Here is a 21,876-nt window from a genome sequence, read left to right on the forward strand (position 1 = left end):
TCCTAAGAAAAACCAAAAATATATTCAATAAAATCCTCCGGATCATCCTTCGTGTCACCATCGACTTACCTTAACTTCGGGGAACTGGTCTGTAAAATACCAGTTGGTGACCAGAAAGATTTTCTTTGCAGATTTTAGTCGGTATCATGCTGATGGAAATGTCGTGGCAGTCTCAATGTGAAATTGACGCTTCGTTTCTAGAACCACGTTTGAGTCTGTGTCATAGAACGTGAAGTAAAAAAGCACTTCACGTCATCACACAAGATGACATCATTGCCATGATGTCATCACGATGTCACGCTCGTGCCGGTGCACACAAATGACAAAAGACAGATTTGTAAATTGTCAGATCTATTTCAGATCACAATAACAGGATGACAAAAATGGTCAAGATGGCCGCCAAAGCGACAAATATCGATAGTCAGCCACCAAAACTTCAAAAGATTTGTTTTGCTGCCCGAGTTCGATTTATCGTTTCTCGTCCATGTCAAAATCCGATCGTCCATTCTCCGTCAAGGTCTCGTGAGATTGAATTGGCGGCGGGTGATCTTCAAGATCTTGCTCAGATGCTTGGGAAGTTGTTTCTTCCTGGAATTTGACGCATTTACTTTGAGAAACATGGCTGCTTAAACTTAGTAAAGCTAGGTTGTCCCGTAGACTTAGTTTTAGAGGCGGAGCTTCCAAAGCGTTGGAGTCGGTGCTATCGGAACTTTCGCCGTAGCTTTTTTCGACTTGCGGCAACATCTCCACGGATGGTTGATCTTGTTCCTCAGCGGCAAATTCTTCAGGAACATATTTGACGCAGCGAGATGAACTACATTTGCGTCTTAAGTCGTCCTGCCACCTTAATCGTTTCTTCTCTTTGCTATCATGGGAATTCAAATCTTCGTTCGATTCATTCCGTTCTGCTTCAGACTCATCTCCGTCGGAATTGCCATCATCCCCGAAGCGGAAACGTTTGCTGATTCTGCTTTTGGCTTGTTCTTGGTCGTCATCGCCGCAACGCTTCCTCGACGTTCCCGGCAGAGAGACTCCCTCCGTGTCTTCCCAATCGGTACCGCTGTCCGAGCTGTTATCGCAAAATTCGTGCCACCAACGCTTCTCGTTTATCATCTCCAAGTAGCTCCTGGCCTCGTTTCCAGAGATCCGTCTGGACGGTCCGGGTTGCGGGTCTTCATCGGAAGACCCATCTTCTTTCTCAACGGTACAACTAGTTCTGATACCTTGAGAAACCTCAGAGTCAGGCATTTCAGAAAAGCCATTGAAGAGTTCTAAGGTTGACTCTTCAACATCTAAATTACCGGCTGGAGTGTTTTCTTCAGGATCGTCTTGGTCGGAGATGTTATTGTCACATCCGTGACACCATTGGCAACACATGCCGCTTCCTCTTTCAGTTTCTGAAGTCCTGAACGGAGGTAGCACCGACTCGTGCTGGATCTCTTGTTCGTTAAAGTCTTTCAACCTCTCCTCAGCATCAGAAACTTCTCCAGCCGGATCGCTGTTGCTGACGCTTGCAGCTTTGGCGGCAAATTCCCCCGAAGGTTTTGATTCCATATCTCCGTTTTCATCTTGGGAATCCAAGCTTTGGTTCGATTCACAAAGGAGAGGATTTACTTCGTAAAAATCAAAGTCTGGGCTACTGTCAGAACTTTTCTGATGGAACTCGTGCCACCACGGGTAAGGCCTCTTACGCCTCGTTCCGTTTTCATCTCCGTCGTCATCTTCGGATCTCTGCCAAGATGGTCCCGGTCGGGGTTCTGTGTTGGCTTCGTCCAAATCAGTGTCGCTATCCGAGGTGGACGCTCTCCTCGGATTCTCGATGCTTCTAATCTCATCATCGTCGTCGTCCTCGTTTGTAGAATGGCCCCTGGATTGCTCGGACGATCGTTCGACCGCTTCCATCCTCTGATTGACTTCCATGTGAAGCTCAGCTTGATTGTCCTCCACATTCCCATGATTGATATGAATCGGATTATTATTCTGATGATTGTCTTCCAGATCCCATTGCTCGGGCCCGTTTACAAAAATGATCTCTTGATTGACAATAAAATCCAAGATGGCGATGAACTCCATGTTAGGTTCGTCGTTTGGTGGACGCACACCTCTTGGTAACGGCAAACGGATACCTGCAATATTAACGTTAGCGATTAGCATGATAGTTCATATGACATGAAAAATAAAAGAACTTACTATTTGGACCATTGTGCCATCCATCGCCTTGTCCATCCATTTTACCTGAAAGTCAGTCAGATGAAAAAATGGCAGCATTTGAACGATGCCCGATGTGAACGCTTACCTGTGTTCAGGAACTCGGCGAAAAAAGTAGCAGCAATATTTGAATCCTGATCATGCTGACCCGAACTGAACGAATAATACCAAACAATCCAGAGAACGTCTCATTGTCGGGTCCGAGTAAAGACATACACTTCAAATGTTAAAGCGGGGCAGATAAAAACTGCTCCGTCGAAGTTGTGACTTTGTGTCATGGCAACACGTCTACGAATTGACGTGCTTGGACCAAAGCGTTTGATGACACGCTACGCCATTACATCATTGTGATGTCATCATCACAATGATCTATCGGTTGTGATGTCATTTTCAATCAGTAGCCAAAGACAAAGTATAGAAATCTAAACTTGTGATATACAATGAGGCACTCTAATCTCACTTTGCTTTCTGACAATCAGCCAAAAATTGGCATTTTATTATTTGGGTGGTGTACAAAAAAAAAAAAACATGCACTGCACATGTCACTATGAGCGTCCATCACCATGATGAATTTTATTCTATTCTCAGAATCAGTTCATCACGCCGTTATTTCCTTCCTCTTTCCTCAGCGGGTCCTCCTCCAAGCCTTGCTCCCAGAAAGCGTCTCCTTCCTTGGAGACCCTCCCCCCCTCGGCCAAGACGATGATGCCCGAGCCGTGCGCCAGATGGCCGCTGAGGCTCATGAGGTACACGTTGGCCTGCGTTTGTAGCACCCGAGGTGCTTCCACCTCATTGACGTCCTGCTCGGCGCTGCCGTCAGAACTGTTGCCGTCAAACTCGTCCCACCAACGGAAGCTTCCGCTGGCTTCCTCCCCGTCGCCGTCCGCCCCGTCGTCCTTCGAGACGTTCCTGGACGATTCAAGCTGAAGGTCATCTTCTGCGCTTCGAGTGACCCCGATCTCCACCTCGGCCCCGACGGCCGCCTCCAACTGATTATTGTCGTCAACGATAATGTCAATGTTCTCATCGTTTTCGCTGACGTTCATGTCGACGTCATTGTCCGGCCACGGCTCGCTCTCGTTCACGAAGACGATCTCCTGATTCACGATAAAATCGAGTATGACGATGTACTCCATGTCGGGGTCATCGTTGGGTGGGCGGTTTCCTATAAGCAACGGAATATGGTAACCTGAAATTCATTGAGACATAGATGATGCTGCTGTTAAAATGGAAATTAAATTAAATTGGAATTAGTTTGACCCAAATTGAGGTGAAATCAACTTACTACTCGGTCCATTGTGCCATCCATCCCCTTGTCCTTCCATTTTGTCTAAAAAGAAAATCAATAAAGTTGACTTGAGTAGATAATAAATCTGAAATTTAATGTATGTTTTAGAATTTTGAAAAATTAAAAAAAAAAAAAAAAATCAGTGCATATCAATAAAAATCAGGACAAAAATGAGCAAAATTAATATTTGATATCAACAAGCCCTGCCCCATGACATCAAATTTGTCGACGTACCTTATCCGAGTACCTGCTTTGAAAAACTGTAGTTCATACGCAAGGAGAAACATTCAGGTGACTAAAAAAAAATTTGGAGGTGAAGTTTTGGAATAAAAAAAACAAAAAGAAAAGAAAACAGAAAAGCAAAAATAACATGCTGGACCTTTCAGTTAAAAGGAAAATAAATCAGTGCACTCACTGCATGTAGTAAAACAATCGGAGGCTTTAATGCTCTGTGTCATCGTCACATCTTTGTTACCCTTCGTCCAAATGCTTTGAACAAAGCAAATTATGTCATCAACACGTGACCATTAACGAATATGGATGATGTCGCTCTCACTGCACATACCATAAAAGAAAAAAATACAATTTCAATCTCAGGTACTTTCCTTAGATCAGGAAAATCTGGATTTAGATATAAATCATAATCTTCCACCAGTGCATCATCAAAATGTGCATGTTCAAGACATGTATAATCAATTACCTATTCGGCTATTCGATTAATCGACATTTTTAAAAAAATTAACGCCGTAGCGTAAACGTAGCCCAGCTGACGTCACGCTGTTCCTTTGGAACGACCGGCTCAACGGCGCCTCTGCTGGTTGCCCTCGGGCAGTGCACTTCATTTTTTTTTTCCCCTCAACTTCCTCGAGGCGCCTTCAAGTAATGGGCGTAATTCTCCACGATGGCTTTCGAGACGATCATCCCTACCGTGAATTATTTCTCACTGTCTCTCGTTTGTTGCTCTCGTTTGTCTCTCGACCGGTTTGAGGCCGACGACGCAGGTCGAGAATTTTGTCGACCGTCGTCAGAGGCGTCGCTGTCAGAGGCGTCGCCGTGTCGAAAACGTTTCTGGTTTCTTCCCGCTTCGGATAAAAGTCCTCCGTCTCCTCGCGGCCTCTTCCTCGACGACTCAAGTGGGAGTTCCTCGTCCGGGTCGCTCGAACGGAAGTCCTCATCTTCCGATTTGGATAGAAAGTTTTTCTTACACGTTTTCTTTCCCTTTCTGTCGTCTTGCGAATCCAAATCGTCGCTTGACTGTAGCTTGTTTGCGCAAGATTGGAGGTAGTCCTCTTCTTCGTGGAGGTTGTCCGATAAGCTGTCCGAGTTGGAATCATCCCACCACTGGAATTGTTTGCCCCCGCTGGTTTCGTCGTTGTCCTCGACGGATCGTTCCTTGGACGGTCCCGGTAGAGGATCGTCCAACTCCGGGTAGATGACAGGAATGGAAATGTCCCTCTCTTCGTTGACGACGTTGGCAATGATAGCGCAGCTTTCGATATTTTCGTTGTCGTGTTCGAGGTCTTCGAAGCCTTCGTCGTTATTACAGTCGTTGTCGCAGTCGTCGATACCGTCGTCGTTACTCCGGTCGTCGTTACTCCGGTCGTCGTCTTCGTCTTCGATATCGTGGACGTTCTCGAAGCCGTCGTCCTCGTCCTCGTCGATATTCTGCTCGTCGTCGATGTTCTCCTCGTTGGCTTCGCCGTTGTGTTCTTCGTTGTTGTCGATCTCGTCAAAGTCGTCGTTGTTGACCAAACGCAACTCGAGGAAAATGTCGTCAAACACGTCGCCGTGTTGCAGCGGCCTGACGCGGATCCGGAAGAGGAGCACGGCGTTCTCGTCGTTGAGGTGCATGTCGTTGATGTGGTTGTCGGCGTGGTATTCCGGATGCACCCCGTGGCCGTTGTCCTCCATGTCGCCGTCGTTGTCTTCCACGTCGGCATCGCCGTCGCTCTCCTCCGTCTCCTCATCCTCCTCGTCTTCGATATTCTCCTCGTGTTCCTCGATATTCTCCTCCTGATCGATGTCCTCGATGTTCTCGCCGTCTTCGATACGTTCCTCGTCGTCGTCGTTATCCTCGATGTTTTCCTCCTCGTCGTTGTTTTCCGTGTTGCCGTCGTTAAAGTCGTTATCGGGCGGCCTGATCATGGCGTGGATGGAAAAGATGATCTCCTGATTTAAAATGAAAACCCTCAGGCCGAGGGTTTCCATGTTGCGCGCTCCGTTCCCAATCGGCAGCGGAATTCGGTAGCCTGCAACACAGTTGACGCGATGATGCTAACATCAGCATAGAATCAAACCGAAATTGTTTCAACCTGAACGGACGCAATTGGTGAAATCAAATGTCAAGTACTTACAATTTGGACCATTGTGCCGGCCGTCCCCTTGTCCTTCCATTTTGTCTAAAATAACATCAGAAAACTGTTTAGTGGATTAAAAAAACATTTTTCTGCACATAACCGGTGCAGCAAAGGATTCAAAACTTTATTTAACATAAAAAGCTGACATAAGCGAAAAAAAATTTAAGCGCACATTTTTGGGTTTAAAAAATACGGTAAAAAGTTTTTTACACATTTCTTTTTACAATGGATATCGTTTGTTTTCATAGCAAAGGCTTTCTAAAGAATAAAACAGAATGTAAAGAAATTTTGGCCCTGCACATCCCAGACAATGACATCATCGTGCAATCGGTCATCATAGGCGTGTTTGCAATTCAACAAGTATGAAGTCACACATTGGGATTTACTCACCTTCAATTTGGGGAAACGGCGTGAAAAACTGCAGTTCAATAAGCCGTTCGGCGATAACATAGAGGCTTCTTTTGCAGCTTCTGCGGCATTTTAGTCCTTGTCATGCTGATGTGGAGCCAACGGCTTGCACGCTTTGGGATTAAGACAAAAAGTCCACGCTGTCGTTTCCCATAAAGACAAACTTTGGGCATCAGTCATGGCAGGTGCTCGGGGGCGGGGAAGCCCAGCAAGGATGTGCTAATACCAGCGGCGGCTTTATTACTCTGTGACATCATCGCATCTTGCCATCAAATTGCTTTGAACAAAACACTTCATGACATTTGCATAATTAAATGTATGAGTGTGATGTCATCACATTTAAAGTTGGGCCGGAGCACATTGGACATGTTTTCGGCAAACGTGGGTGTTTTTCTTCTGCAGACATTTTTGCTCCAATTCTGGTATTGTAATAATACAAGTGGCACTATTGAGGTTTTCTTTTAATATTATTTAATTATACAATAATTTATTTATATTCTATATGTATTTATTCATATTATATATTGATTTATATTACATATATACTATATTTATCTATTTATATATTTCTATTTATTATTTGCCACTAAATGGCACCATTGAGGTTTTCTATTCTTAATATTATTTAATTATACAATAATTTATTTATATTATATATGTATTTTCTATTTATTATTTGCCACTAGATGGCAGTGTTGTTTTAGTTTGCCAAGTTGGCTCCATTCAGTGAGTGTAAATATGAACTGCAAGAAAATAAATGGCTGATTTATGGAGACTTTATTTAGCACTAAACACCTATTGGAATTGGGATTTAGTTTTCTGAAGCGGCTTTTTGTCATGAGATTCTCAATCAGAGGCTAATAACTGCTAGCGTTTGATTTGGATTTAATTTTCTGACAGCTTGGAGAGCGGCCTTGTGTTTTCTGCCAAGTCTCGAGTATCTTGCGGGGAAAAGCTTTTCTTTGTCATAGCGAGTGGTAATCTTTCATCATTTCCGCCTCTTTCCCGTCAATATCGTTTGCATAAGCTGCTAATTAGAATGCAACACAAAACCACTCCTCCTATGTCACTTAAGAATAAGCTTAATGAGTGTTTTTTTGCAAAATCAGCTTTTTTTTTTTTGGGCTTTATGCTTCATCTCGAAACATTCCGTTGATTTTCCCATGGGGGTCAACTGGAACCCCAATTTTTCCCCATTCAGGGCTTTGCAACAAACACTTGAACATGCCCCCAAAACCTTGCGAGCCATCTCCGCGCATTCCCTAATTGGCGGTTCTTCTTTCCGAGAGCGATTAGGTGTTGTGAGGAGTGCGAGGCGCCTCGATTCAGTCCATCTCCAATGCCGGAGGGGACAAAAGAGGTACCCACTTCTCCCGTGGAAGCCAGGGGGTGGGGGGGGGAGTTGACACCAATAAATCCCCCCTTTTTGCAACTTCCTCTCCCGTGTGTTGGGGTTATGTCAGGAATTTCCTGGGTCCCATTGTGCTCTGTTTTTGGTAAGCCATCACCGAGCATTCTCTGGAGCTTGCACGTCCGTAACCTCGAGGCTGCGTCCCTCGGCTAAAGTTGTTAGCATGTTTCGGCGTGTTTTGTAGCATTTGTAGCACTTGTTTTCAAAATAATGGGGTTGTTTGATACTACTTTTTACTGGACCGATATTAAATACCGATACCACTAGTATTTTTGATACATAATGAATGTTTTTAAAAAGGGCGGCTCGGTGGCGCACTGGGTAGCACGTCCGCCTCACAGTTAGGAGGGTGCGGGTTCGATTCCACCTCCGGCCCTCCCTGTGTGGAGTTTGCATGTTCTCCCCGGGCCCGCGTGGGTTTTCTCCGGGCACTCCGGTTTCCTCCCACATTCCAAAAACATGCTTGGTAGGCCGATTGAAGACTCCAAATTGTCCCTAGGTGTGAGTGTGAGTGCGATTGGTTGTCTGTCTCTGTGTGCCCTGCGATTGGCTGGCAACCAGTTCAGGGTGTCCCCTGCCTACTGCCCGATGACGGCTGGGATAGGCTCCAGCACGCCCGCGACCCCCGTGGGGACTAAGCGGTTCAGAAAATGGATGGATGGATGGATGTTTTTAAAAAGGCCACCATCTAGTGGTCCACAGAGGTATTACACCAAATATAAACGAGTTGGACTATATTAGGCTATTAAATTTTGTAATATAAAAAAACAATAGCTGGACTCTACAGCTGATTTATTGATTTTTTTTCGATGTAACACTGAAGGGATGAGATGTTTTTTTTTTTTTATGGGTTTCTCGTTCTGCACCACCAGTGTCAAGGAATGTCACAATGACAAATGTCAGGGTTCCTCTTGTCACCTTTAAAGGAATCATGTATCCATTCACCGCCAACCCTGAGTGCACTTCCACTCTCGCCCTTTGACCTTTGCTGTATTTACGGAGCCACCGGGGCCATTATTTCCAATCGCATTTTGACATGACGTGGCATCATTAAAAGCGTCTCCAAATAGCATAAGCTTGATTTGTTGTGCTGATGTATGTCGTGCGCAGAACTCGCCGGGTTGTACACATGTTACGAAGCGAGGCGCCATTGCGGCCTAAAAACTATTAGGCTCTGTAAATACACACTGTGGCGAAAGTAAACATTCTCAGCATGCCATCTAGACGCACAGAGGGGTACTCGGAGACAGCCACTGGACAAACTGCGAGGGGGAGGTGGCGTCGAGAAGATGGATATTGAAAATGGATGGTCCAATTAGAGGGCGAATTCCAGTATGTATATTCAAACGGGGATGTTTAAGTGGAGTGGCCAATTAAGAAGATTAAAGACAACATCCTTATGAGGACCAAGAAGCAAATTATTATGATTGAATATATTTATGCTCCTTTCAAGCGTTTATGTGAACAAGACTGAGTTTAATCCCGATTTTTTTTTTTTTTAGCTATGTAAGCGACACCGCTGCAGTTGAAAAAACAATTTGAGTAATAGAGTAACAAATGAGTATTTACTTCTGACACATGATCTTAAAGGAAAATGCTGACAGTGACAAAACACACCCATTGATGTGAATTCGAGCCCCTTGTTGCGTCGCCACGGCAACAGAGCGAAGCATGTAGTTTTCTCTGACGTGTTTCACGCCAAGCCGTATATTATATAAAATAATCTATAATATTTTTAATATAATACAATATTTTATATATTTTTTTAAATTATTAATATATTTTTTACAGTGAGATTTATATTTTCCCAATATGTGATGTATATTATTATTTTTTTTATACTGCTTTTGCATTGTCAGCAATGTGAGCTTCCGGAAGTGCCCTAAATTGGCCGCATTGTGCTCTTCAGCCACTAAAGAATGTGTTGCACGCTCCAGTGAGCTGCCACACTTTGCCACATGTAATAAATGATCTCCTAAACTAAGTGTCAACCAGAGTCAGGGAAACCAAGACAGAGTGTCGAACGTACTCACGGCTCTTTGCGGCATCGCGCGCATTTCCTGCCCGCCTGCTTCATTGTCCAAAGCCCCGCTCGACCAGGAGGAGGGGGGTTGGATTTCCATCGCTTGTTATTTCCACCGCGGTCACCTGTTGTGCGGCGCGTGTTGATGTCATGCCTCCGTGTTGATGTCATGGCATGTCATGAATCCTCGTGCCCACTGAGACTGAAGTCCAGGTCAAGTCATGGATGTGATGGATGTGTTGAGATCACGCTGGGCTCCTGATCCTGGCTCAGCATCAAAGAACTGGGAAGAAACACAAAGAGGAGCCTTTTAGAAGACTCACAAAAGAACCGAACAATCTCTGTTCTGGACGCTCACCAGGGAGAGTTTAACGGCTTTGTAAGAAAACCACAAAGTGCGTCCCGATACTTTTGTCCGTGATGAAATTAGGGGACTCTGCTTGCTTACTGGCTCTCGTAAGTGCTCACTAATATTTGACACATACACAGTAGATGATACCCAACATTCCGTCAGACCGCTAACTCGTGTGTGTAGTGTGTGTGTCTCCCACCCACCAACCCCCTTCAGTGCTCCATCTAATACCCTGTCATCATCAATAACCTCAACTCTGCTGACTCACTGCCTTTTACCACCACGGGGTTTGGGCCTTAGTTACAGCCTTGCAGCCTCGTCTCCGTCTGTCTGCGTGTTTTTTGCATGTGTGCTTTTTGAAATGGGATTCACCAATATCAATTTTTTTCCAGATCAACTTGAGTACTCGCCGATACAGATGGGATGAAAATGTTGACTTTTTATCAAAAAGTATGAACAAAATAATCTTACATTTTATATTCCACTGCTTCAATGTAGCTTGCAACACAAGAAACCCCAGTTATATAAGGCTGACCACTAGGGGGCACCATGCAAAAGGAGTACATACAATAGAGATGGACAAAAACGGTGGCTCTTATGTTGCAAGAAAGTATTTGTCATGGAGAGGTCTCGGCGTGTAGTATCGGATCATTTTTACGACTTTATATTTGCAGGCGCACTCGGCTGTGACCTTTGGCCTTGACGGTGCAGACCAAATGTCTGCTAAGCGTCCGTCATTCCATCCCGACCACGTTTCAGCGTTTATCGCGATGGGCTCTCGACAACGCATTTACGTCGTTACTTTCCAATGAGCGTTTAAGCTTCAGTGAATGGTGTGAAGTAGTAAATTAGGCCACGTCGGCATGTTTCCACCGAGTGAAGACAGGGCTCTCTTAACAGTGGCTCATTTGAGGATTGGATACGTCCTCGGCTGTGACGAATAGCATTTAACACATTTAACTGGAGGAGCTTTTCTATTTTTTTTCTCCTCCCAATGAGTGTTATCGTCAGATTCTGCAAGTGTGCCTAATATTTTGGTAAAAATGTGCACAGTAATAGATGAAGTGGTTGTGCAGGTGTAGCCAAGTTGACTTGAGTTTCTTAAGTGACACCGGATTCTCGCCGGCTCTTCTCAGACGCCCACACTGGTGCCGAGGTTGCGAAGGGACAGGCAGCCAGGGGGTCTTCTTGTGTCTAAAAGGTGCGCACCTCCAGTTGGCTGCAGCCAGGGCGGCGTATTGCCTTTCACACGCTTCTAAAATACTCTCCGGGCAGAGGCTGAAAGGGTTACTGTTTCCCAAAGTGCTTCATTCTGCGCAGTCGAGAGGGGGCGGCTGAGTGGCGCCGTCGAGTCAGAGACGCACATTCGAAAAAACCCCGAGACATCATCAAGAAAGAAGCTGACAGTAAGGAAAGCAGCTCCCCCCTCCTCACTTTTTTTTTGAAACTGGCACGCTGCCGTCCCTCGTCCCAGCCTCCTCTGCTTCCCAAATCCCTTCAATGGCTCCCTGTCACAATGACTGGGCGGCAAGTGTCAAATGGATCCCGCAAATGCGCATTTTACGCACACAACTGGCGCATAGGGTACCTCGAAGCTTTTCTGAGTCACGCGTCTATTTAAAGGCACCGTTGCGCCGCTTACTCACACTGACTCATTTGATTGGCTTGATCGCTTTCATGTTTGAAGGGTAATAAAAAATACAAAAAAAAAGTTGAGCAATGTTTCATGGGTTTTGTTTTTTCTTTTCCCCTGCCCTCCTCTCCCCTCCCTCTCCCCTCTCCGTGCAGGGTGGTCAGACTAGAATAGGCGCCGGTCTCCAAATACCTCAGTGGAACTTGTGTGCGGCGTCCAGAGCCTGCAGACAGACACCGTTTGACGTCTGCATCATATTTGAGCCATTATGTTAACACCTCTGCAGCACGGACATAAGGAGGGGGGGGGGGGGGGGGGGGCATTCACCCCCCCCCCTGCTCACTTCAACCCCTCCCTCCGGTTGAAACAAATGCATGCCAGTTCTACTTGTGGTAGTCGAGCTATGCGCATCACGCAGTAATAAATCACAAACTTTCTGCACTCACTGTGGCCGTGGAGGGTCTGGCAGACCCCCCTCCCGCCCCTCCCGCCCCTCCCTTCCCCCGACATACACTATAAGCACATGCATGATGAAAACATCGACTTTATTGCTAGAAACGTGACCATAACATGTACACTTGGATGCTGTTTTCAGTTGTTTATTATTTTTTTTTTATTGTGTGGCTTTTTTTTTTTTTTTTAATAATTCAAGTAGACATCTCTCATAATTTTTTTCCGGTATATTCTGCTATTCTCTGTCCTTATGTTCTATACTCACAATCGTTAAAATAAATAAAACATACAGATTTGTTTTCTACAATACTATGTATTCCCAAAAGAAAAAAAAGCTGAGTTCACGCCTTTATATATAATCTTTAACCTCAACTTCAGTTTTTTTTTTGTTTTTTTTTTACAACTTAATTAATATTGATATTAATATTATACAAAAAAAAAACTCTAGGCAGCATTGCAGTGAAATAACAGTCAGTTGAAAACAAAATAAGGAGAAAGTTCGCCTCTTGGAGAGGTGTAGCATATGCATCATCAATGTCTCTTAGGGGGACAAAAAAAAAAAAGAAAAAAAAGCTCTTCCATATGAAGTGCTTCTGTCCCCGCCCCCCCTTCCAGCCAAAACGTCTCCGGGCTGACAATAAAATATGGTCCTGGTTCAATTCGAAAAAAAAAAAAAAAATAGCTGCATTCCTCTTGGTATTTCACTTTTAAAATGCTATATAAAAAAATAGATTTGCTATGGTGCCCACCTCCGTCGAGAGTTAACAGTGCAATAGAAAGCAGTCCACTCCGCACGCGCCCGGGATCAGCACGAACACTTGCACTCGGAGATGATGGGGTACTGCACCTGTATCCACGTGCAGTATTTCTGTCTTAAGAAACCTTGGCAGTACCACCTCAGGAATATCTTGTTGATGGACTTGACAGGTTTGCAAGACATCCCCTCCGGGAAGGAACAGGAACGCTCCGAGAAGCAGTTGCCCTCCTTGATGTAGCGTGGCCAGAACCTCACGCCCAAATCCTTCCAGGTGTACACCACGGGACAGTGCGTGTAGGTCCACAGCCACTGCAGGAATTTCCTGCGCGCCTTCTTGCCCACCTTGACACGCTTCCCGTAGGGGGTCTCGCCCAGCTCCAGCTTCTTGATCTCGTTGGGCATGGGACCCTGAAGCTTGACGTCGGGCGCCGAGTGGTTACCGAGCGCCGGCGCGGCGACGGACATGAAGTTGGGGTCGAAGTGGCTGCCCAGCTTTTTCCTCAGAGTCCTCTCGGACAAGTCCTGTTCCCGGGGGTCGTAATCCGGGTCGGGGTCCTCCTTGAGGTCGGGGACGGGCAGGTGGTCGCTAGGGGATGGACGGAGGCGAAGGTAGTGCTGGCACACTCCGACGTGGACGCACAGCAGCATGTAGAGGAGCAGCGGAGGGTGAGAACTGCCCATGGTTCCTCTTGGGACTTTTGTATTTTTTCTTTTTTTTTTTTTTCCACGCACAGCAAAATGACACCTACTTCAGAGGGGCCGCCTGACGCTTCATATATTTAACAAGTTCACCCACGGGCGACACTTTAAATAGACCACTTGACGGTCTGCCGGTGAGCGCGTCAGCCTCAAATGAATAACAAAAAGGTGTTTGGATGTCTTCGCCCGGATTCACTTCGGGCTCCTCTGGGTTGTCATGGTTACCACCGGGACGACTTGAAGCCGCGGCGAAACAGTCACTGGATGACGGAGCTGCATGGAAACAGCTGCTTCCAAAAAGGTGCGCGGCAGTATTTACGCACCGACGTGCCCTCGCGGGACACGCTCCGCGCACTTGGAAAAAAAATAAATAAAAAAGGACAAGTTGTAGTATTCCAGCCGGAGTCTCACGTCAAAAGCCCATTTCGCTCCAAACAGCTCACTCTTATTATTCCACGTAATAAGCCGGCGAAAAAAAAAAAAAGAGTTCCCTTTCAATGTGTTCAAAGCTCCTTCTCATGCATGGCGAGAGTTCCCAAAATGTGGAAAGGCTGCGAGCAAAATCCTGCTTCTCCTTCTGCTCCGGTGGCTGCCACAGAAGCTCCCCCACTTGAGTGGCGAGTGCGCGAGTATGCAGGAGAGAGAGAGAGAGCGAGCGAGAGAGAGAGAGAGAGAAAGAGAGAGTTGGCACCCCTTCTTCTGAGCCGAAGCACGCAGCGTGCGCGGGTGAGCGTGTCTGTAAGCTAGCGGGTGCTCAGTCCCAAGTTAAATATCCCCCTCCGACGTTACAAAGTGTCAGAGGGGCCTGCCCACCCCGGGCCACTCTCACTGATTGACAGTGCCCCCTTTGGACCACCCCCACCCGCGCCGAGCCCTCCCCTCGCAACGTGGAAAATGTCAGCCACAATCACAGAACCCGACTGGGTCCTAACCGACGCGGCGCGCTTTTTCATGGGATTGATTCGAGCTTGGCTTTCAAGTCTCGTCGCGAGATGCACGCGCTAATAGTTTCAATACGCTGTCTATATGCCGAATGGATGGGAAACGTTTAAGGAGAGGAGGAAGAGGGCGGAGGGGGGGGCATCGCATTCCACCTTTGTTCATCAGGATTTGGGTCTACACAGGAATTGGCCCCGTTGAACTTAGGGGTCACAAAATAGGCGCGTAATTAAGGGCTATAAATGGCCAGGGATAACCAAACGGAACTTTTCCCATGCTAAGCACTCATTGTGGCCCATGCGAGGCTAATATGAATATAAAAGAAACGCTTTGCAACTATAGTCATTTTTTGCATTTTTTTGGATGGTCTGACAACCCCCCCCCCTTCCTCCAATTAGTGAGTCCCCCCCTTTTGGGTTGGTCACTAGAGGGCGTTCATCTAGCAGAGTGTGAATGGCCGGATGCTCTGTATGGGGTGCTTTCAATACACGGGGCTGCAACTCAATTAAATGAGACTGTAAAAAAACACAACTTGTATTTTTTTTAGGGGTGGGGGGGCTAGAAGAGAAATTAAATTGTTTTTAAGCAATATTTAAGTTATAGAGGAAATTCCTGCTCACCCCTCCCTGGATGTGTCTTGGTGATCCATGGTGGCAGGGTAGACGACTCAGTGGGCAGCGGGGACAGTCGGGCTGAGCCGGTTACTGTAGGACGGTCGGTGTCCATTGTCTTCCCTCCACGGGTTTTAGGATGTCCGCGGAGCGAGCGAGCCCACCCCATGGGGGTCAGCGGCACTCGCCCTCCCCTCGGTAAAACTGAGCGGAGGAGAGAGGTGTGCGCTGTGGAGAATCCCAGCACTGCAAAAAAAAAAAAAGTTTTTTTTTCTGCCACAAAATGAAATTGCAATTTGAGGGGCACAGGCCTGAATTTAATTTGAATATTTAATTTGAGCGGGCATCATCTCTCCTGCACACCTGGCGATTGACCCTCGCATACACATTAAAAAATGCTTGCTTGTTTTTCTAACCGACTCGCTGGGTGGCGTTCGATTTGGACTAGATTGGGTTACTTTTCCCTTTCGGTTGGGTTAATTATTTTGACCCAACAGATTGGGTTTTAAATTATTTTGGGGCTAGCCAGTGGAATCTGGCCTAACGTGTGGAGCTTCGGGAGAGAAGGTGACGAAAAGGAGGAGGAGGGGGGGGCGGCGCTGGTGCCGAATGGCAGTTTACTGTGGAATGGCTAATTAAATAAGACCATAAAAGGAGCCCGGTTCGCTTTAACGAAGCCCGCCGACCTCTGGCGAGCGGGGCCGGGCTGTCGGTAGGCAAGTGAGGGGGGGGGGGACGGGAGGTCGGCGGGTTAGGTTCGCCGAAAATTGGGCTTGTATAACAAGAGGACTTAGCTCTTTGGTTTTGCAGTGATTGTTCACGCTCCCTTAGGTCTCAATAGGGCGCATGGTGAGGCTGCGTTGGAGGGGGCGGAGTGGAGGAGGATGGAGTGGGGGGGCAGCCCTTAGGCACAGATAGGACCCCCCTTCTCCCCTTTGGCTGTGAATGCTATACACACATGACACATACACAAACACACACTAACACCCCTATGGCTCCATACAAAGGGCTCTAGCCAAGGTCCAGGCAGGAGCTTATCCAGCACGGGGGCACAGCAAGGGGCAGGCCTGGCCAGACTGGCTGGCTATGCCCACTGGGGATTGGTAGAATGGCACAGGGGGGTGGGAGGGACACTGACAGCTTGAAGAAGGAGCGAAAAAAAAACAAAAAACGTCATCCTTTGAGGCAATGCCAGATGAGAAGATAAGTAATTTAAGTGGAAAATAGTTCAAGCGGCCTTTAAATCACGTCAGCGGCACAAGTAAATACTTTCGAGGATTTTTGGTGCGATCAGTTGACAAATGCAAGCAAATTTTGGATGCAGAAAATTTGGATGCACAAATAAATGTCTTTCCATATCGTTGCCTGTCAATATTGCTTTGGTCATGTTCTCCAGTCCTTCTCCAGTTCTTTTCTCTCTCCCCCGTTTTGGTCTCAGAGCGTTAACCCAAAGCAGATGGTTCGGGTAGCGTGTCAAAAATCTGTCTTCCGTTAACGCTACTTTTGAAGCCCTTTCTACATTTTTGTCTCTCCCCTAAAAAAAAAAAAAAAATGATCGCTAAGTTATTTATTTTTTTGCAAAATGGCCAGTAAACAGCATCAAAGTATTTCTCGCTTTTACGATGACAAGCGGGCGATTAAAACTCTTGTCCAAGTCAGCGAGAGACTTGCGCCAGCCTGATGTAATCCTCTCCAAAGCGTGGCATGCTTTGTTTAGTTTCCATGCTGTTGTGATGGAGAAAATGTCGAGTTGCGATTCCCAGTAATCGCGTCGTAGACGCCTTGTCGATTTTTTATTTTGGATTTGAGATTTCACGCGCAATCAATCACGTTGCACGAGCCAATAAAAAAAGAAAACAACACACCCTGACTCCTCCTACTATTATTTCGACCGGCAACTCCGAACTGGTGTGACCTCATGCCATTCCATTACTCACATCTCCAAAGAAAAAAAAAGAAAAAAAAAACCATGCCATGTTCTTTCTTTTTACTCATCATGTTCCCCAAGGAGCGATGAGGGTGGAATTAAATTGATCACCGCCTTCCGGAAAAAAATGGTGCATTCCGAAACGGCGGGAGGGCGTTCCCGCTGGTCTTGCCTATGGCAGGATGACATCATTGGCCCGTTGCCCGATTCCCATCGTTCACAATGGAGTCACTGTTGCCGTCTCCGCGGTGGCACAACAGCCGAGAGGGGACGAGCGGGCAAGACGGAGATAGAAAGCAACAAGGGGGGGGGGGGAGGGAGGGGGGTAGTGGAAGAATGTTACCAACGTTTCTCGTCGACTCACCTTTGCGGGAACATTCCGAGATCTCGTGAAAGTCATCAGGTGATCAGTTAACCTGAGCATAAAAAAAAATACAATTCATTAAAATGCAGCCTGGCAAATGATGAAGGCAAGCGAGGTGAAACCCGACCACAAGGCATTCCGTGCGACCGCTAAGCCATCGTGCCGCCGCCGCCGCCGCCGCCGCCGCGAGCCCTCGTGTCTAAACGAAGCCGCTGACCACGACAGATGTTGCATGTGCGTTCTGTTGAGTCTGGAGCCAAGACACTTGGTAGACCGGCACTGGCTAACAAAAACAAAGCCAAGGAAAGTTGGTTCTGTTTAAAGCCGGGCGGCCGCTTGAACCACTTTAAAGACCGTCCTGAAAAATCCAGAAAGTATTTGTACTTTGGCCCTCCCGACTGCGAAGTACGCAGGAGGCCGAGACGGCGACGGCTTGCCAAGGTGCCAGGGAGAACTGGGACGTCTCTGGCAAATGTCTCGCCGACATGTGAGCGCGCACCGCCGCCCGGGGGTTGCCTCGACGCTTGGGAACCAAACGGGACGGGGCGGCGGTCCGACAACGGGCCGAGTGTGCGCCGATAGATAGTTTGTCTAAGGGATGTAGCAGATGTTGACTCGTACTGGTTTGCTAATCGGGAGCCGCGAGCCCCCGGAGCCGTCAGCAAACACCAGCGTCTGCCTTTCTTTCCCCCCCGGGGAGGGGGGGGCGGAGGATGCAGGATGAGGTACGCTGATGTCATGAGAAATTGGACTGGCTTAAGGGCACTAAGTCAGGAAATGTTAAAAAAAAATCAAAAATAATTCAAAAATATATATAAATTGAATTAAAAAAATAAATAAAATAATAAATGATGATAGAATAAAGCCTCCCTCAGACTTCAAGCTGCTTATGTCTTTTTTTTTTTGAATGGGAACGGCCAATTGATCAAATGTGACCTCATCAATCGCTCAAGTACGGAAGGGGACACAAAAGAGAACCTATGCGGCTTCAGACACCAGTCAGCATCCACGGGGCAGCAGACAGAGGCCGTTAAACGCATTCACACTCCAATAACTTTCACAAGTCCCGGACAGAAAGCGAGACTGAGCGCGAGAGAGAGAAGTCGATCAACAAGGAGCTATTGATAGCCGACATCGAGAAGGCAAACAGAATCACAATTGTGGTTTGTGCCAATAACCTTGTTGACCTTATTTAACCTTGGATTCGGCCGGCCGGGGAGCTCCGAGAACAAGCGTGACCATTCACAAAAGAAAATTGGGAAATCCATGAATATAACTATTGACATCTCGTCATTTCAATAACATTCGTTCCAATGACCGACCATCAATCCAAAGTCGGGCCGCGGACGGTCTGAAGGGCGCTCGGCCATTCGGGCCGCAGACCTGCGATGAAATATTTGCCTTTTTTATTAATCAAAACCACAATCGTTCCTTAAGCTGAGCCAAGTTTTTTTTTTATTTATTTACCCGAAGCACAGCCTCACTAATCGTTTATTTTGCCTTCCCTTAAATGCACTTTTTCTGATTTTTTTCCGCCGCGTTCTGGCTGCGGAAACATGTCAACATAACACTGATGTACAGTTTGCACATGTGAAATGAGCATTATGTTCCGACGGGCTTAGAAATAGTCACGTTGAACCACTGAAGTGTCTACGATATCCAAGTATGAACTTTTTCTAAATACAAATGTAAAAAAACATTTTGTAATTCCCACTGCAGATCTGGTGCAATTTCAATAAATATTTTCATATTTTTAAATTTTTTTAATAGCCTCTTATTTACTTAATATCAATTTAAAACATCTGAAATAAAATCCAAAAATATTTTAACCTGACCCAAAAATAATAAAAATAAATTTGATAACACTAAGAAAAAATAGAGGCGCTCTTACTTAATTACTGTAATTTCAATAAATGTTTTCATATATTTTTTTTAATAGCCTCTTATTTAATCAACTTAAAAGATCTGAAATAAAATCAAAAATATTTTAACCTGACCCAAAAATAATAAAAATAAATTTGATAACACTAACAAAAAATAGAGGCGCTCTTACAGAGGTGTCTGAGATAACGAGGATGTTATTTATGGTGAGAAGTCCAAACGTGTGGTCAGATTGAAAGACATAAAGACACACTTGAAAAACCTCAGTCTGTCTAGTAACAGTGTGTGTGTGTGTGTGTGTGTGTGTGTGGTGTAATTACAGCCAGGTTCCTGGTGTGGAGCCCAGTACAAGTATCGTCAGTCTGTCTGTGGCATGCGGCGGTGCTGCCGACCTTCTCCCTCTCTCCTCTCCTCCCTTCTTCATTCCTCCTGCCATAGGTTCTAATGGCACGGCTGGCACCTTTCCAGACGATTTCCCCCGTGCGTGCATCTGCTGTTTACGAGCGACGTTAAAATGAGTCCTTCTCAATGCTCTGAGGAGATCATAACATTAAAAAAAACACCGTGTGTGCGCGTTGAAATTAGTGATCCTGCTGGCTCCAGATGCTGTTTACCTGTCTTGTTTACCGGGCCATCCCAGGGCTAAGTCTCAATGTGTGTTTCCATGGGGGGGGCACACACAAGTTGAAAATTTTCTAATAAAATTTAAAAAACAAATGCATACTCACCCTGGATAAGGAGTGATGGACGAGGAGTGTTTTGTCATCAACAAAATTTGTTGTCGGGTCTGAAAATGACTGGCAGAGATGAATCTCTCTATCTGGCAGGTAAACACGCTGTGTGTGCGAGCGTATAAGCCCCCCCGCCGCCGCTTACTGCATCCAGGGGGATTTATTTGACCCCTTATTGCCAGCGGTGAGCCTGCGGTGGAGATGAAAGCATGCCTTCCCAGTGTGGCCCCAGTTTCTATAGCTATGGACACAGCCTCACACTGCTCGGGGACAATAGCGGGGGCCCTGCCACTCGCCCCCCTCTCCCCCTTTTTTGCCAGAGTCCCCCTTGGCTCCCCCATCCCATCCGTCACCGCAATCATATTTTCAAAACAATAACACAGCCAGGGGAGGGGGGGGAGTGTGTGTTTGAACTGGCGCTATGTGTTGTTATTTTTAGGCACGCGTTTATTTGGGGCCGGGTGTGAACATGCTTGTTTAACTTGTGTCAGGCTGGCGGTGGGCTCCTACAGTCACTTGTGAAGCAACTGTTTGCGTGCACATTTTTTTTTTCGATGTGTGTGTGAGCCAGGCCTTTGATGGCGTGGCCGGAGCGTGCCTAATGTGACTGCTCGCCGGGGTGGGGTGACACGGGGCGCTGCGGCGTGGATGAAGGCGTTGAGCTTCTTGCCCTGGTACCGTCTACCCACGAGGTCCAAGGCTCCCCCTGCAAACTTGAAAGGAATAAAAGGAATCCCCGCCCCCCTGACGCCAAGCCCTCCTCTCCCCCCCCCTAACATGTTTTCACAAGACATGACATCATCTCGGGTGCAGTTTTCAAAAGCGTCCGTTGCGGAATGTGGCCTTCCTCCGTTTTGCTCCCGTTCTGCAAACCGTCCAAACTCGTTCATTGTTAGGCCAGCAAAAAAAAGTCTTTGAAAGAACTTTGACCCTAAGCCGTGCCAAACAGAAAATAACCGATGCTGCAAAATAAATGAGTCCATCTACCTGAAGGGGGCGGAGCTACACGTGATGATGCCTGGACAGAAAACGGAGGAATGAGAAGACAAAAGATCACGTGACATTATTTACGCAGACACGTTGAGGATGAAACACAAACCAGATCAGGTTACACGGGAGGTCTTTGCTTTATGACACACTGGACCTGCAAGGTTTCATCCTTGTGATGCAAGACCAGGTTCCAGAACAACTTTTGACTGCACGCACCTTCATGACAGCGCTGATGCTGAAGAGCAGTCAAAGTCAAGTCCACGGATATCTACACACACTTCCACACACACATTCTTTTTTTCCTCGTTTAATGGGCCGTCCCCGTTTGCCAACTGTTCCTTTGAGGGGGCCAGTGCGTCGGGTTGTCGGAGCCGGGATTTGGGAGGGAGGGTCGGTGCCGCTGGATCAGACAGATGGAGGGGGGGGTCCGGCTCCATTCAGTTAGCTCTATGAGAACAACAGAGCCCCACTTCAAACAACAAACCACGCAACCTGCTGGCCCCGTCGTCTGCGAACGCACACAAAAGGCATACGCAGACACCCACATGGCGCAACACATGCCACCGCTCATGTGCTTTCGTTACAACCTGCGTCCATTTCATTAAGGGCGTCTTAAATGTTAAAAGAGGGGGGGGGGGGGGATTCCAACAGCGGCCAAGCTACGGCGGCACAAAATAAACTTGTCACCGTCGTTGACGTCGCATCTGCGGCTCATCTGCTCGCTTGACGCACAGTGGGACATAAAAACGCAGGCTCCACCGTGCCCCCCCCAACCCCTCTTTCCCTGGGACCCGCACCCAAGACCCCCCCCCCCCCCCTTCTTGAATTCACTGGCACTTCCAGA

The 21,876-nt window shown here is 46.8% G+C and overlaps 3 protein-coding genes across 8 annotated transcripts; all 3 read right to left on the reverse strand.

Annotated features, from left to right (window-relative positions):
• Positions 1–332: 332 nt before the first annotated feature.
• Positions 333–20,742, reverse strand: LOC125991301 (RNA polymerase-associated protein LEO1-like). Of its 5 annotated transcripts, none has more exons than XM_068649456.1 (8): positions 19,632–20,742; positions 17,431–17,482; positions 15,149–15,385; positions 9,706–9,978; positions 3,494–3,538; positions 2,297–3,373; positions 2,191–2,235; positions 333–2,126 (listed from the first exon to the last, which is right to left on the reverse strand). In XM_068649456.1, the coding sequence occupies exons 5-6, from the start codon at positions 3,531–3,533 to the stop codon at positions 2,799–2,801; spliced, it is 615 nt and encodes a 204-aa protein (XP_068505557.1). In that variant the 5' UTR covers positions 3,534–3,538; positions 9,706–9,978; positions 15,149–15,385; positions 17,431–17,482; positions 19,632–20,742; the 3' UTR covers positions 333–2,126; positions 2,191–2,235; positions 2,297–2,798. The 5 variants fall into 5 exon arrangements, with proteins under 5 accessions (XP_068505557.1, XP_068505554.1, XP_068505556.1 ...); XM_068649453.1 differs by having other exon boundaries at positions 9,702–9,978; XM_068649455.1 differs by lacking the exons at positions 9,706–9,978; positions 15,149–15,385; positions 17,431–17,482; positions 19,632–20,742 and adding an exon at positions 3,731–3,870.
• LOC137839814 (protein PFC0760c-like) lies at positions 3,731–6,767 on the reverse strand. 2 transcript variants are annotated; one of them, XM_068649458.1, is made up of 3 exons: positions 6,244–6,767; positions 5,851–5,895; positions 3,731–5,745 (listed from the first exon to the last, which is right to left on the reverse strand). In XM_068649458.1, the coding sequence occupies exons 2-3, from the start codon at positions 5,888–5,890 to the stop codon at positions 4,430–4,432; spliced, it is 1,356 nt and encodes a 451-aa protein (XP_068505559.1). In that variant the 5' UTR covers positions 5,891–5,895; positions 6,244–6,767; the 3' UTR covers positions 3,731–4,429. The 2 variants fall into 2 exon arrangements, with proteins under 2 accessions (XP_068505559.1, XP_068505558.1); XM_068649457.1 differs by having other exon boundaries at positions 5,851–6,767.
• Positions 12,207–13,897, reverse strand: nog2 (noggin 2). Its single transcript, XM_049759166.1, has one exon. It carries the CDS (start codon positions 13,569–13,571, stop codon positions 12,939–12,941), a length of 633 nt encoding a protein of 210 aa, XP_049615123.1. The 5' UTR covers positions 13,572–13,897; the 3' UTR covers positions 12,207–12,938.
• Positions 20,743–21,876: the final 1,134 nt, after the last annotated feature.

Source organism: Syngnathus scovelli, chromosome 21 (genome assembly GCF_024217435.2).
Source record: "Syngnathus scovelli strain Florida chromosome 21, RoL_Ssco_1.2, whole genome shotgun sequence".
Taxonomy (NCBI): Eukaryota; Metazoa; Chordata; class Actinopteri; order Syngnathiformes; family Syngnathidae; genus Syngnathus; species Syngnathus scovelli.